This window comes from Manihot esculenta, chromosome 4, assembly GCF_001659605.2.
Source record: "Manihot esculenta cultivar AM560-2 chromosome 4, M.esculenta_v8, whole genome shotgun sequence".
Lineage (NCBI taxonomy): Eukaryota > Viridiplantae > Streptophyta > Magnoliopsida > Malpighiales > Euphorbiaceae > Manihot > Manihot esculenta.
In genome coordinates, this window is record NC_035164.2 from 1,658,537 (window position 1) to 1,672,567 (window position 14,031).

Below are 14,031 nucleotides of genomic sequence, written 5' to 3' on the forward strand. Positions count from 1 at the left end.
TCCATTTGAATATAAATATATTTGATCAATACATAAATGATAAATAATTTAAACTCATGCTTATATATTTTATTATAATCCATGAAAGAAATACTAACCCAATTAAGTAATATAAAGACGAACATTCAAAAAGATGAATGTAGAATTTACTACTTCATGTTAGGAATTGGCTATATCTAGTTAGTCAATGAAAAAATATTTGAGATTTCTTGCTTTATTAGAAAAAATAACTTTTTATAGATCTTAAGAAAACTTCTACGAGCGATTTTCCATATTACAACACAATTAATTAGAAATCTTTCAAAATATAATAATATAAATGAACATGGAGATTTTTAAAGTGGTAAAGCGAATTGCTATTTTCAAGTTATTTGAAAAAAAAAAATTTAGAACTCAATTAAATAGAAACTCTAAACTGTTCTTGTTTAAGATCTATAATAAAAATAATAAAAAAAGACCATATTTATTGTGAGTGGGAATAAAGAATCTACTTACAAGTTAATTTTAAGGGAAGTTGTTGAATGAGGGTAAAAATGCTAGAAAAAAAAAATTAAGAGGAAAAACTCTGGGAGAAAAATAAGCTTTGTTAATTCTTTTTGTTTAAAGTGGAACTACTCTAAAATCTTTAGAGTTACTCTAATTAACTAGTTAATTTTTATATTTTAATAATTACATTAAAATTTACTTCTCTTTTCATTTCGTCTATTAAATAAATTTTTCAAAAACTCCCGAGAGAAAGGTTATTTTTTTTTTTTTAAATAAAAGACTACTCTAAAATCTTTAAAGTTACTCTAATTAACTAGTTAAGTTTTATATTTGAACAATTATATTAAAATTTAATTCTCTTTTTATTTCGCCTATTAAATAGATTTTTTGAGAACTCTAGAAAGAAAACTAAATTTTGTTATTTTTTTCAAAGAAAACTACTCTAAAATCTTTAGAGTTACTTAATTTTTATATTTTAACAATTATATTAAAATTTGCTTATCTTTTTATTTCATCTATTAAATAGATTTTTTAAGAATTCTCGAAAGAAAAATAAATTTTGTTATATTTTTTTAAAGAAAATTAATCTAAAATCTTTAGAGTTACTTAATTTTTATATTTTAACAATTATATTAAAATTTGCTTCTCTTCTCATTTCATTTCGTCTATTAAATAAATTTTTCAAAAATTCTAAGGAGAAAAATAAGTCTTATTAAAAGGAGAAATACCCAAAATTTTTATAGTTACTTTAATTAACTAATTAATTTTTATATTTTAACAATTATATTAAAATTTACTTCTCTTTTTATTTCGACTATTAAATGGATTTTTCATTTATTCACAAAGCCTTTAATTGTTTAAAGGCTGAATTGCCTAAATAGACTATTTTGAACCTCCACTTCAAACAAAATCTTAAATAAATATCAAATAAAAATTTTTATTTTATCAAAATTCAATATAATATATATAGACAACCTTTAAATAGATAAGATCTTATTACCTATCGTTTCACTAAAATACATTTTTTAAAATTATTTATTGATTTAAATATTAAAAATTTTATCCACCAAAATAATATGATATTTTTATTATTTTACAAATCCAAACTCAGCATTAAATATTAGATTTAAAATTAGATAAATTTAGTTTAAAATCAAAATATAATTGATATCAGAATTTTTTTTAATTTAACAGATTAGTTTAATATTTTTATTTAAATACATTTTTCTAGTTTACTTTTATTTTTTAAAGTAACTATTAAACTACACCAAAACCCGAAACCAACCACACAGAATTTTGTGATTTTTTATTTTTAAAAATAATAAAAATTAAATTGTTAGATTATACAAACTGTAGAACTCAAAATAAAAATTAAAAAGAAAAAAATTCTATAACGCATTTTAATTTCCCGTGAATCAGATCTAATTCGAACCGGTGGCCGTTTCTACAATTCAGGATTTTTGCTCTTTTTTCGAAAGAGGAAATTGCCTAAAAAGGGAAAAAATTGAGACGTTAGACATAGAAAGGCATTAGCATGAAAGCGGGAGGAAATTCAAATTTGAAATTCAAAAAAAATTATTTTCCTTTGCATTTTTCCAATTAAATTAATCACATTTTTTGTTAACGATATTCACCATTTGCCCCACTGACTCTCTTATATTTACGTTTTTGTCCCCTCTTTATCAAAACCGATATATTCTCCACCATTTCTCACTAGCTCTCCATCTCTCTCTATAAGGTATGAAATTCCCTTTGCCATTTTTCCTATACTGATCAATCCAGTAGTGATTTCTTCGAATCTTTTGATCTCCATCTCTGTTTCTTCTCTGATATTCGTTCATTTTCACAGATCAATCATAAAAATCAGAAGAAACTCAAACAACTGATTTGAAAGTGGAATTTGATAGAAACTAAAAGTCCTAGTAGGATAGAAAATGGGTCAGATCCAGTATTCCGAGAAGTATTTCGATGATACTTACGAGTACAGGTATATTGATCATTTCAATGATACTTACGAGTATTCATTGTTTTGGGTGATAATTCTGTTGTCAATTGTTTCTGTATAGGCATGTGGTGCTCCCTCCTGAAGTGGCAAAGCTACTCCCAAAGAATCGTCTTCTCACTGAAGTAAGTTTAATTAGGGTTTTCTATGGTGCTTTTGACTCTTCCTTAATAGGTTATGGTTTTCATTATTTATTTGAATTTTGCGGTTGATTAGGGAATGCTGATCTTTTACATGAGTTTTTGTGTTATTTGAGTTTTCTTTCTTCATTTTTTTGGGGAGGTTGGGGTGGAGGTGGGGTGTTGATTGTTCTTAATTGCAATCTAATTAGATCAAAGTGAAGAGAGAAGGGGAAAAAATCTGGGTTTTGGTTTTTGGTACTTAATTCCATCTTTCAGAAGAATGAATGTAGGGTTAAAAATTAATATTTGGGGGAAAAATCAATTCATATTGCGTATGAACTGGAACTAAGATATGAATGGAGAACAATAAATAATGTGATTCAGGAGAACATGGAAAAGTTATTGAATGTGGAATTTTAGGAGTATGGGTTTTCATTTTATCATCCTCCCTGTCATTCTGTTACTCTACATTTGGTTTTGAATCACATGTTCACATTGAGTGAATTCAAGGTGTTTTATAGGCAGTGTTCCTTGATAATTTCAAGGTGTTTCTTTGCACTGTGTGTATGGTGTTCATAAGCATTTAAGTGTTGAAATACTTAGAAATTTTGTTTTTAGTGGTTGTGGTATTTGTTCATGCAGAATGAATGGCGTGCTATAGGTGTTCAGCAGAGCCGTGGTTGGGTCCACTATGCAATTCATCGCCCTGAACCACATATCATGCTCTTCAGGAGGCCCTTGAACTATCAGCAGCAGCAGGAGAATCAAGCTCAGCAAAATTTGCTTGCTAAGTGATCAGCTTTGCCTCCTTGGTGGAAAATATAATACAAAATACTTTGGTTTATGCTCTGTAAACGTTATGAAATATGGCTAATTTGGAATTTTCTAGTGTTCTGTTGTAATTCTCTCCTTGGGAGAATTTTATTCTGCTCTCTTGCTTCTTCCTTTTTTAACCTAACCTTGAAGATGTCTTGGTTTTACTGACTTGTTGGCTTGTTGATTAGATGAATGATACTTGTGTGTTGGATGTCATTGATCCTAAACTAATGGTAGATTTTCATAGATGGTGTTTGTTATTATCTTGTAGCATGTGATTCTGGTTAGTCACTTCTGTCTTTCTCACTAGTTTATGGTTTTTCCATACTGTGGAATAAATTATGAAATATTGAACTTTGGGAACTGATTCAATATAGCCGTTGAAACTATTGATCCTCAAGATACTACTCCCCCCTCAATATTAAACTCTTTTGATTTTACACAAAGTTGAGAACCCTTTCAATAATAAACTCTTTTGATTTTATAAAATACATTAATATTTTAATTGAGTGAATTTAAAGTGAACATAAACTAATGAATTCTCTAAACATTTAGAAATTTGATAGTAATTGTTCCTATACAAAGTTGTTTATCATATTCTCATGCCAATGCCATCTAAAGCTCCACTTGATTTCATTGCTTAAAACTCGAGTTAAAATTTTGGATTTGACAGTATTATGATAAATACTTTATTAGTAGATTATTATTTTACTAGAAAATAAATAACTGTTATTTCAGAAACAGTCAAATTAGTAGCAAATGTTAGATTAAAGGTTCTAGCTTTCAATCTTGGAAGTTTTGTTCATCTTGGTCTTGTCAGTTGCATATGTTTTCTAAAGTTTTGTTTGGTTGACTTTCCCTGTCTGTTGCACAAGGGTAGCTATTTTTCTTTTCTGTTGTGGTCTTGTTGGGTTCGATGCTATCGGTGATAGATCCTCTCTCCTCATCGGTTGGTAGTCTTGGGTCTTTGGTCTCGTTGCTCTTGTCAACAGTTATTGGTGCTTTCACATCGAGGGGTTGCAGTTTTGCTCTATGGGGGGAGTTTCTTGACGTCGGTTCAATTTCCTTTGCTAAGTGGAAGTCTTGCTTGTTGTGTTAGTGCGCAAGTGGTGGAACTGAAACCTCCGGGGAATTGCTGTGTTTCTTCTTAGATGTAAATAAATCTCGTCGAGCGGAATTTAAAAAATCAAACTTGATTTATTAAAATTTTTTTAACTCAAATTTTATTATTTTAAATTCGAGTAGAGTTTTAATAAATTTTATATTGGCTCGATTTATTAATTGAGTTTAAATAAATTGAGTTTTTATTAAATTTGCTCTCAAATATTTAATTATTTGATATATATAATAAATTTTAGTATAAATTTAATAAATTTAAAATTAAATAATTTTAGTTAAATAAATATATATAGATATCAGTTTATAAATTTATAAAATATAAATTTTTAAATTTTAATGATATAAATATATGTCGATTTTAAAGTATAATTAAACTACATAAAATTAAATTTTAAAAAATTTAAATTTAATTCATAAAAATATATATAAAATTTAAACATATTTATCTTATGATATTGATCTTGACCTGCTTAACGTGATTATTACGAGTGTATTCTCAAGTCCATTTGTAAATTTAAAAACGAGTCATTTTAACAGTCAAATAATATAGTTTTAAATTTAATTTATTTATTAAATAAATTTAAAAATTAATTTTAAGTTTAAAATGAGAGATTGATTAACGTTTATTAAACGGAATTTCGAGCGGATCACAAATAATTTTGATTTATTTACGCCTCTTATTACTTTCCTCATATTGTTAGTGATTATGAGGCTAGCGAATGTATTATGAATGCTCTCCTTAAGCCGTACATGTTCAAAGTCCAAAAGTTTAATCCCATGCCTTGTTGAAACATCTCTTCTCCTCAGTCTTTTTGCTACGATTGCTGGTGACAGAGAAGTTTCTGTTTTGGTGGCCTTTGTTTGGATATGACAGTTTTTGAAGGATTTTATGGGAAACTAATGGTTGCATCGGTGATACTGGAGAGATTGTCTAAGTGTTTTGGTTGGCCAGACTCCTTGTATGGATTTTAGGTTATTTCTTTAGTTTTTTAAGTTTTATAGTTTGAATCCATTTCTTGTTTTAGTCGGAACCGGTAATTACGTAGGTGATATTGAAAAGACGGTTCAAATCTTTTGGTTGGCTATGCTGCTAGTATGGATTTTGGTTTGCATTTATGTATTGTATTTTTGAATTAAAAATTTTCTCCTAAAGGTATGTGATATATATATAATTTATTTAAATCTTATAAAAAATAATTTAAAATAAATTATTCCATCTCTTTTATAATTTTTTTATTTTTTATTTTAAGTTATTATCATTTTTTTTAAATTATAAAAATATATAAATTAACTATTATAATGCTATTTAATTTTATTTTTTAAAAAAAAATAAATATTTTTTAATATCTAATAAAATTTAATATATTTAAAATAAATATAATTAAAAAATTATATTTTCTAATATATGTAAAAAAAATTAAAAAAATAAGAAATTATATTTCTTTAACAACAGCGTCGTCCAAAATCTCTCCCTTCGTATTGGGCCCGAGTCTTTACTCTTCTTCAGAGCGCTGCACCTAAAGCCCAAGCAGATATCACCTTCTCCTCTCTTCTTCATTCGCCCGTCCGCCAGTCGCCGTAGTAATGCAGGAGCTCACTGTTCTTCCTCGCCAGTCATTTGTTTATACTGCGGTATTAACGATTCTTCTCCTCCTATAAACGACTCAGCTCCTTTCCCTAACTCGGTGAATCGGAATCGAGTTTAATTTTCAGGTATTGGAATTCATTGGATTGGGATATTTTGTTCGTGTTAGGGTTTTGTGCAGTTGTGTTTTTCCTCTAATTGAAAAGTTCAGGTCATATATAACTTTCATACATGTAATTGTAAGCTATTCCTCTCTTAAACAGCCGAGATTCATCTCCTATATAGCTATTATTCATGATTTTGATTATCTATTTGTTCATTGATTGAAAATTTACAACTTTTTTCTCATACGAATGAGATCTCAATGTTATGCAAATTGCACTACTAAATGCTTTATCATGAACCACCAATTATATTGGAATAGTAATTTTCTTTTAGCAAGTGTCTTCGGACTTTTTGGATGGTTCATGGTTGTGTCAGTTGACTGTAAATGACATCACTTTAAGCTTGCAAGTCATAACGTGTGCGGTGCTGGGGTTTAGAGTCCAGAGCCATTAACCAGTACCTATGTAATGAATTCATTTCCAGATGGCTTTTTCAAGTAAGATGGCATTGACCTTATTTTGTTGTTCGTGGTTGTATAGATCACCCCTTAAATTGATCTGAACTGATCTCAATGACTCGTAAACGCAATGCAATTGTTGCAACTGGTTTACTAGCTTTCGCTGCTGCTGGGTTGTCATTTCCATTTTACATGGCGTAAGAGAATTGCACTTTCATTTATAATGCTCAGAAATTAATTTTCTTCATGCTTGTAGATGTTACAATTATATGCACTGTCTTATGCAGGTCATCTAGGAGTAGGCCGGTAATAGATTCATCAAAACCACTCCCTCCACAAGCAACTTTCCGAGGACCTTACATAAACACTGGTTCACGAGACGTTGGACCTGACTCTCAGACTTACCCAAAGAAATAATTTTTATTGCAATATGATTGTTGTTGGATGGTAAGCGAGCTATGCGACTTTCATTAATATCCTGTGAGCATTTTCTTAAGGTACAATTTTTATGGCGAATTTCTTTGTGGATCACCTCAAATGGATGTGCAATAGCTAGAGATTTACTCATCTGAAGTGAATAAATCTGGCAAGTGAAATTTTGTTGGGTATGATATGAATGTCTACATGTAAAACTCAAGGTTGAAGGATATTGAGACATAATGCCATTGTTTTATGCATTATTAGAATGTTCAACAAGGCTGATTTCTATTGTTCTTGTAGCAATCACTTAAATTAAAAGTATTAAAAGCGCTGCAATGAACTTCAACTATGTTATTCTGAACCATATACCAAGCAACATATTTTTTGTTTTCTCGTCAATACATCATATCAATTATTTTTTGTTGCAAATGTTTGAATATACGTGTTTGTAATCAGTTGCAAGGATGACTTTGGTTCTTGAAGAGTCTTCAGGTGGTTTGCGACCAGGCAATTCTTGACTACACTTGATCTACATGGACTCGTAGTGTAACTCGTAGGGGTTTCTTACACTACGGATTCATATAGACTCGGTTTAAGCAAGTTTTTCTCTATTTTTCTCTTGCAACCACTAGGAAGGTGCAGTTATTAAGCTTTGGATTTTAGGCGTGTCTCATGGAAAAATACTTGGCTAGACCAGAGAGACAATAGCTATGGTGGACTCATGTTTTTTTGTTTTGGATCTGTCATAAACAGGGTCTAAGCATGCCCTGTGGGTTAATGGTATTCCAAGTTTCAAACTTATGTAATGTATTAAATTTTAGAGTCGATTGACATTGAGGTTAAGAGCTACCTTTTTCTTCTTCAGAAACTAGTTTGGAAAGCAGTTTTAATTAATATTTAATATTTAAAATATTTAAGAAAACATTTGTCTATCAGCTCTAATTAATATACAAATTGATAATTATAATTTTTTAATTTTATTTTATTTTTAAAATAATCTCTCATTGATTATTACAATATCTTTTAAAATTAAATAAAATTAATATATTAAAATAAACATAATATTATAAAATAAATGGAGTAATGTATTTCGGGTTGAAATTTTACATGATCAAAGTATTTTCTTTTATCACTTGGCTCAGATCAGAATTTACCAACCTATTTTTGACTGCTTTACTGATGAAAGCCCAACTCTTTCATGTCTCTTTTTTTTTATTAAATAAATATCAATAAATTAAAGAAAAAAAAAACCAATCCACCAACAAGATTTGAACAAACAATTTTAGGGTTCAGCCTCCCAAAAATCTAGCCTCCTATTCACACTTTTTTTTTGGGTGAGAAAAGCAAATATTCAATTCTCTTATTTTCTATTTTATATATTTAACTTTTAATAAGTCTATTTACTTTTTTTTTCTTTAAGAAAAAGTAAAGGAAAAAAACTTTAATTCTTGATTTTTCATGCCTAAACATTTTAGTTTCTATATTAAACTGATGGGGATACTAAACTTGAACTTTAACTTCGACATAAAAAATTAAAAAAAAAAACAAAGAAACTCAAAAGATTTAATAAAAACAACACCACATTTATTTTATTTTAATAAAACTATATATAAAAATGTAATTTAATTTTATATAAATACAAATAAATACAATATTTTTTTTATTACTTTTTCTGTAGGAATTTTTCGCACTCAAAATTATTATTATTATATTGATCCAAATTGTGGTTCTAAGACTATCCACTTGTGCAGTGGACCCACTTTGTGGTAGTATCATCTGCAAAATTATAATTGACAAGTCATCAGTCAAATGGCATAACCGACATTTCGTCCCAATCATGAGGACACTTAGGGGATTAGTTAATGACGTGTTAAAATTTGGTAGGTTTAGATCCATCAAAAGTAATGTAGTCGAATACACAAGAAAAATAGGATCTTCCTTCCTACCGTTAAGAACTTCACCATTCACACGATGCAGGCTCTCGCTTTCGCGTCTGGAAACTGGTATGGTAAACCAAGATACTTCTACGCCTACATTAGAATCTTGCACGCAAACGCTTCTCTCAGTTTCTCTCTCTAAAGCCCACATCTTATCTCTCTAAAACAATCCCCCAATAGAGGAAGCACAAAATTTTATCATAAAATAATCCAGGAAAGGAGGAAAATCAGATCATTAATCTACTAGAACATGGCTTTACTTGTCTCCGCTTCTTGCATGCCCAAATCTTTATTATATCCATCATCTATGAAACAAATCTCCCTCAAAGCCCCTGCCTTTTTGTTTGCAAGTGAAAGGCTGCCTAAGAGAACCCAGAAGTTTTCTCCTCTTCATGTGGCAGCACCCCCATCACCATCAATTCAGAAAGAAGAGGAGGGAGAAGATAAAGGAGACTTTAGAGTTGATGATGAGAGTGGAGAGGAGAGTTCTGATTCCAAATTCTCTTGGAGGGATCATTGGTATCCGGTTTCTTTGGTTGAGGATTTGGATCCTAGCTTGCCAACCCCATTTCAGCTTCTGGGTCGAGACTTAGTTCTTTGGTTTGATAAGGCCAGTCAACAATGGGTTGCTTTTGATGATAAATGTCCCCACAGACTCGCTCCTTTATCTGTAAGTTTGTAAATTTATGTTCTGCTTTGCATAATTGAACTGGTTTTTGTGTGTGGTTGATTGATGGAACTAGCTAGGACACCTATTGTTTGATTTAAGTTCTCTGTAAAAAGCTAGTATCTGGTGGTGTGATTGTTTAATTGGTTGCTAAATGAGACCGAATTTTACCTTACACTCTGTTTAGGAGGAGGTAAGGTTTTGTAATGCATGGTTTTATAAGTTAGTGCTTTTCATGGTTTTCAAACTTTAATAATTTCATTGTTTATGATGAAAGATAAGATTTTATTTTTTAAGGTATCTGAAGGTTTTAAGACCCAATCGACTGATTTGTTGGGTTGAAATTGAAGATTTTTTGAAGTTTACTTTAAAAACCATCGCTCCCTCCAAAATACAAGTTTAAAGTTCTTAAACCATGCAAAACCTTCCACTACTTTGAAAAACCTCCTCAAAAACAGAGTTTTAATGTTTTCTGTCTATGGCATCCAAAGTTAGAAACTAGGCTGTTGGATTTCATGATCTTGATAGGTTCCTTTTGGTTTGTAGGAAGGGAGGATTGATGAAAATGGGCATTTGCAATGTTCATATCATGGATGGTCATTTGCTGGGTGCGGATCTTGCACGAGGATACCTCAGGCCTCGCCTGAAGGTCCTGAAGCTCGTGCAGTTAAGTCTCCCAGAGCTTGTGCTACCAGATTTCCTACAATGGTTTCCCAAGGTCTTCTCTTTGTTTGGCCTGATGAGAATGGTTGGGAGAGAGCTCAGGCAACCAAGCCTCCAATGTGATTGATCCTTTCATATTTCTTATTTTGTTTGCAGTTTACGTGATGATTGGATTATTGAATGGTATGCTTATATAGGCATGTATGTTCTTTTGATTTTTCAGGTTACCTGATGACTTTGATAAACCTGAATTCTCAACGGTTACGATTCAGCGTGATTTGTTCTACGGTTATGATACACTCATGGAGAATGTCTCTGATCCTTCCCACATTGATTTTGCCCATCACAAGGTACAAATATGAATCTAATTTAATTGTAACTAAAGATTGTTCTTTTAGTATTCAGAAGTTTATAGCTTGCATGTGATTCGAGGAATTTAAAACATAGCTTAAGCAGTGCTTTGCTTCAATATTGCTAAAGTTGAATGAAGGCTTCCTTGTTGCATATGCAATCCCGATAACCTAAGTTACTAAGGTTTCAAAAAAACACTTCTTTTGGAACATTCATTAGAATTACCTTTTAGACTCCAAAATGGTTAACCCAAGCTATTTAATAGTTTCATGCTAGCTATTATATATAATCTCAAATTTTGATATCTTCTATGTGGGACGGATTCCACAATCTCTCTTTGTTTCCTGCTCAAATCATGTTTTTCTTTATTTTTTTTTTTCCTATTAATCTAGCAGCAGGTATTTTCTCTTCTCAAGGAGAAAGTTTGCATATGCAATCCATGATTTGACTGATCTCATCACATTTTGATGCAAATCTACAGGTGAAATTTATGCATATTTATTAGTGAAGTGTCTTTTGCTACTTGAGCATATGCATTTCTTTTCATTTGGTGACTTAAATTCTAAAAATCATAAGTATTTACTACATGTCTAGTTTTGCACTCTTACAAATGCTGTTATGGTGGAAAGTTTCCTTGTGATTGATTGACCGAATTAGAACCTGGAAAACTGTTGACTTATTCTGTCACTTACTGTGAGAATTTAATCTCCAGGTTACAGGAAGGAGAGATAGAGCCAAACCTTTGCCATTTAAGTTGGAAGCTAGTGGCCCTTGGGGCTTTGCTGGGGCTAATGATGGAAATCCACGGATCAGTGCTAAGTTTGTTGCACCTTGTTACTACATCAATAAGTAAGTACTACCCTCATGCCTAGGATTAAGAATTGCAAACTTTTATCACTCTTATTGCACTCACTTCTAGTATTGGGTTTGACAAATATCGCTTCTATGGTTCATAAAGTTGGGAGCTTTTGCTAGTCCTTTTGATGCTTCATGAGTCTCATCGTTGGAAACTTCGAATGCTCGAGGTTGATATTGTGAGAGCCACATTGTTTAGTGTTTTGACATGAATCAAGACACTATTATAATCTTTATAAGGCTCAGCTAACTACTACCAAAACAGTTATACCTTACTAAAACAGTTAACATTTACTAAAACACCTAATATTTCCAAACGTTACTAAAACAATATTCCCAAACATAACCAAAGTTGGAGGTTGATAGTGGTACAAAATGATTTGCATTAGTCTGTTGCAAATCAGTAAAGATGACTAGGTTGTCTAGACATCTATTGTAGTTCAAGGTCAGTAATGAAGTAGAATTTCTTGTTTTTGAGTTCGCTTAAACTCTTCTAATCTGTTTTCACTTTTTGAGCCATTCTTGATTCTAAAATTGCATACTTGTGGGGTGTGTTTGTGTGTTTTTCTTTTTTTTCAGAGTAGAGATAGACACAAAACTTCCTATAGTTGGTGATCAAAAATGGAAAATATGGATTTGTTCCTTCAATGTACCAATGGCACCTGGTAAGACACGTTCAATTGTTTGTAGTGCTCGAAACTTCTTCCAATTCACAATGCCTGGTCCTGCTTGGTGGCAGGTGTGTACTTTCAAATCACTTGTCCTCCATTGATTCTTCATTTACCGTGGCATAGTTTTGTAAATGACTGCAAGTTATTCTAATGAATGTCAATAAAGCTAAAAATCAGAGTTTTGGTGTCTCTAGTTGGTTCCCAGATGGCACGAGCACTGGACTTCAAACAAGGTTTATGATGGAGATATGATTGTTCTTCAGGGTCAAGAGAAGATCTTTCTTTCCAAATCAAAGGAAGGCTCTACTGATGTGAATCAAGATTACACAAAACTCACATTTACTCCCACTCAAGCTGATCGCTTTGTCTTAGCTTTTCGAAATTGGCTGAGGCGACATGGCAACAGCCAACCTCAGTGGTTTGTTTCTACTGATCAACAACCTCTGCCATCAACAGTTCTATCAAAGCGACAGGTAAAACAACAATACCCAACACAAGAATTTCAGAATTTAGGTATCAAATTGGTAAATTCTGGTCTCATTCCTTTTTTGTTCTTCTTACAGATGCTGGATAGATTTGAACAGCATACCCAGAAATGCTCATCATGTAGAAGAGCCCATACAGCATTTCAGACATTACAGAAGATTCTAATTGGTGCAACCGTTGCTTTCTCTGCAACAGCTGGGATTCCCTCAGACCTCTGGTTTAGGGTTTTGTTGGCCGGATTTGCAATTTTAAGTGCTGGCTTGGCTTACATTTTGAACCAACTGGAGAGAAATTTTGTATTTGTTGATTACGTACACGCTGAAATTGAATAGGTAAGAGACAGACCATTACCCAATTTACTCAATTTTGAAACATTTGATAGAAAGATTTGTACCCAAAAGAGTTCAGATTGAAATTACTAAACATAATAGAAATTACATTAGTTACAGCAGAAAACTACCTGACAAACCCTAACATAGAATCAGCCTTTACAACCAGAAAGACCAAATTTTTATCCCAAAAACAGAAACCCTAACAATCTAAGAGCTAGTAAACTTGGTAACCGCCTTGGTACCTTCTGAAACGGCGTGCTTAGCGAGTTCACCAGGCAAAACGAGTCTCACAGCAGTCTGAATCTCCCTAGAAGTAATGGTGGGCTTCTTGTTATACCTTGCAAGACGAGATGACTCCTGAGCTAGCTTCTCGAAGATGTCGTTGATAAAGCTGTTCATTATCCCCATGGCTTTGCTCGAGATACCAATATCTGGATGAACCTGTTTCAGAACCTTGAAGATGTAGATCTTGTAGGTCTCTACACTCTTCTTTGTACGCTTCTTCTTCTTGTCGCTGGCACCGCCTTCCCTTGGCAATTTCTTCTCTGCCCTTGGCTTCTTCTCCGCCGGTGCCTTCTCAGCCTTCTTCTCCTCCGCCGGCTTCTTCTCCGCTGGCTTTTTCTCCGCCTTGGGTGCCATCTGAATTCGAAAGAGATCGGAAGAAGCTCTGACTTGCTATAGAGGGAAGAGGAATTTCGATTGCAAGTGAATTGATGAAGGAATTTGCAGGTTGGATTCTCTTATATAGGGGAGGGGAATGATATTCCATTGGTTGGATTGGACAGGCACGGATTGATGACGTGGAGGCAATGGACCTTTTAGTTTTAGGAGTGTTTAGAGTGGACGTCCAGGATCTTTTGTGGTAAGCGGGAATCTGGTGCGGATTTCTTTGGTATTTCGCGGGTTGATCAGTGATGATGTATGGATTGATGACGTGGACGTCAGATTTATCATAAG

General features: G+C 32.2%; 4 protein-coding genes across 8 annotated transcripts; 3 read left to right on the top strand and 1 right to left on the bottom strand.

Annotated features, from left to right (window-relative positions):
• Nucleotides 1-2,101: 2,101 nt before the first annotated feature.
• Nucleotides 2,102-3,670, top strand: LOC110613210 (cyclin-dependent kinases regulatory subunit 1). 4 transcript variants are annotated; one of them, XM_021754234.2, is made up of 4 exons: nt 2,102-2,224; nt 2,336-2,473; nt 2,553-2,613; nt 3,229-3,670. In XM_021754234.2, the coding sequence occupies exons 2-4, from the start codon at nt 2,421-2,423 to the stop codon at nt 3,403-3,405; spliced, it is 291 nt and encodes a 96-aa protein (XP_021609926.1). In that variant the 5' UTR covers nt 2,102-2,224; nt 2,336-2,420; the 3' UTR covers nt 3,406-3,670. The 4 variants fall into 4 exon arrangements, with proteins under 4 accessions (XP_021609926.1, XP_021609929.1, XP_021609925.1 ...); XM_021754237.2 differs by having other exon boundaries at nt 2,109-2,224; nt 3,253-3,670; XM_021754233.2 differs by lacking the exon at nt 2,102-2,224 and having other exon boundaries at nt 2,231-2,473.
• A 2,342-nt stretch (nt 3,671-6,012) lies between these two features.
• On the top strand, nt 6,013-7,975 carry LOC110613086. 2 transcript variants are annotated; one of them, XM_021754024.2, is made up of 4 exons: nt 6,013-6,258; nt 6,775-6,889; nt 6,980-7,139; nt 7,569-7,975. In XM_021754024.2, exons 2-3 carry the CDS (start codon nt 6,807-6,809, stop codon nt 7,107-7,109), a joined length of 213 nt encoding a protein of 70 aa, XP_021609716.1. In that variant the 5' UTR covers nt 6,013-6,258; nt 6,775-6,806; the 3' UTR covers nt 7,110-7,139; nt 7,569-7,975. The 2 variants fall into 2 exon arrangements, with proteins under 2 accessions (XP_021609716.1, XP_021609715.1); XM_021754023.2 differs by lacking the exon at nt 7,569-7,975 and having other exon boundaries at nt 6,980-7,511.
• A 1,091-nt stretch (nt 7,976-9,066) lies between these two features.
• On the top strand, nt 9,067-13,097 carry LOC110613441 (pheophorbide a oxygenase, chloroplastic). The gene is made up of 7 exons (XM_021754569.2): nt 9,067-9,719; nt 10,263-10,498; nt 10,603-10,729; nt 11,443-11,579; nt 12,165-12,324; nt 12,451-12,729; nt 12,820-13,097. Exons 1-7 carry the CDS (start codon nt 9,300-9,302, stop codon nt 13,072-13,074), a joined length of 1,614 nt encoding a protein of 537 aa, XP_021610261.1. The 5' UTR covers nt 9,067-9,299; the 3' UTR covers nt 13,075-13,097.
• A 32-nt stretch (nt 13,098-13,129) lies between these two features.
• Nucleotides 13,130-13,798, bottom strand: LOC110613442 (histone H2B). Its single transcript, XM_021754570.2, has one exon. It carries the CDS (start codon nt 13,711-13,713, stop codon nt 13,282-13,284), a length of 432 nt encoding a protein of 143 aa, XP_021610262.1. The 5' UTR covers nt 13,714-13,798; the 3' UTR covers nt 13,130-13,281.
• Nucleotides 13,799-14,031: the final 233 nt, after the last annotated feature.

Excerpts from the sequence above, each read along its gene's own strand:
- LOC110613210 (XM_021754234.2), top strand. The coding sequence starts at position 2,421 with ATGGGTCAGATCCAGTATTCCGAGAAGTATTTCGATGATACTTACGAG. Across the intron at positions 2,474-2,552 it reads GATGATACTTACGAGTACAG|GCATGTGGTGCTCCCTCCTG; the intron begins GTATATTGATCA and ends GTTTCTGTATAG. Across the intron at positions 2,614-3,228 it reads AGAATCGTCTTCTCACTGAA|TGGTTGTGGTATTTGTTCAT; the intron begins GTAAGTTTAATT and ends TTTTGTTTTTAG.
- LOC110613086 (XM_021754024.2), top strand. The coding sequence starts at position 6,807 with ATGACTCGTAAACGCAATGCAATTGTTGCAACTGGTTTACTAGCTTTC. Across the intron at positions 6,890-6,979 it reads TCATTTCCATTTTACATGGC|GTCATCTAGGAGTAGGCCGG; the intron begins GTAAGAGAATTG and ends TGTCTTATGCAG.
- LOC110613441 (XM_021754569.2), top strand. The coding sequence starts at position 9,300 with ATGGCTTTACTTGTCTCCGCTTCTTGCATGCCCAAATCTTTATTATAT. Across the intron at positions 11,580-12,164 it reads CCTTGTTACTACATCAATAA|AGTAGAGATAGACACAAAAC; the intron begins GTAAGTACTACC and ends CTTTTTTTTCAG. Across the intron at positions 12,730-12,819 it reads CAGTTCTATCAAAGCGACAG|ATGCTGGATAGATTTGAACA; the intron begins GTAAAACAACAA and ends TTCTTCTTACAG.
- LOC110613442 (XM_021754570.2), bottom strand. The coding sequence starts at position 13,713 with ATGGCACCCAAGGCGGAGAAAAAGCCAGCGGAGAAGAAGCCGGCGGAG.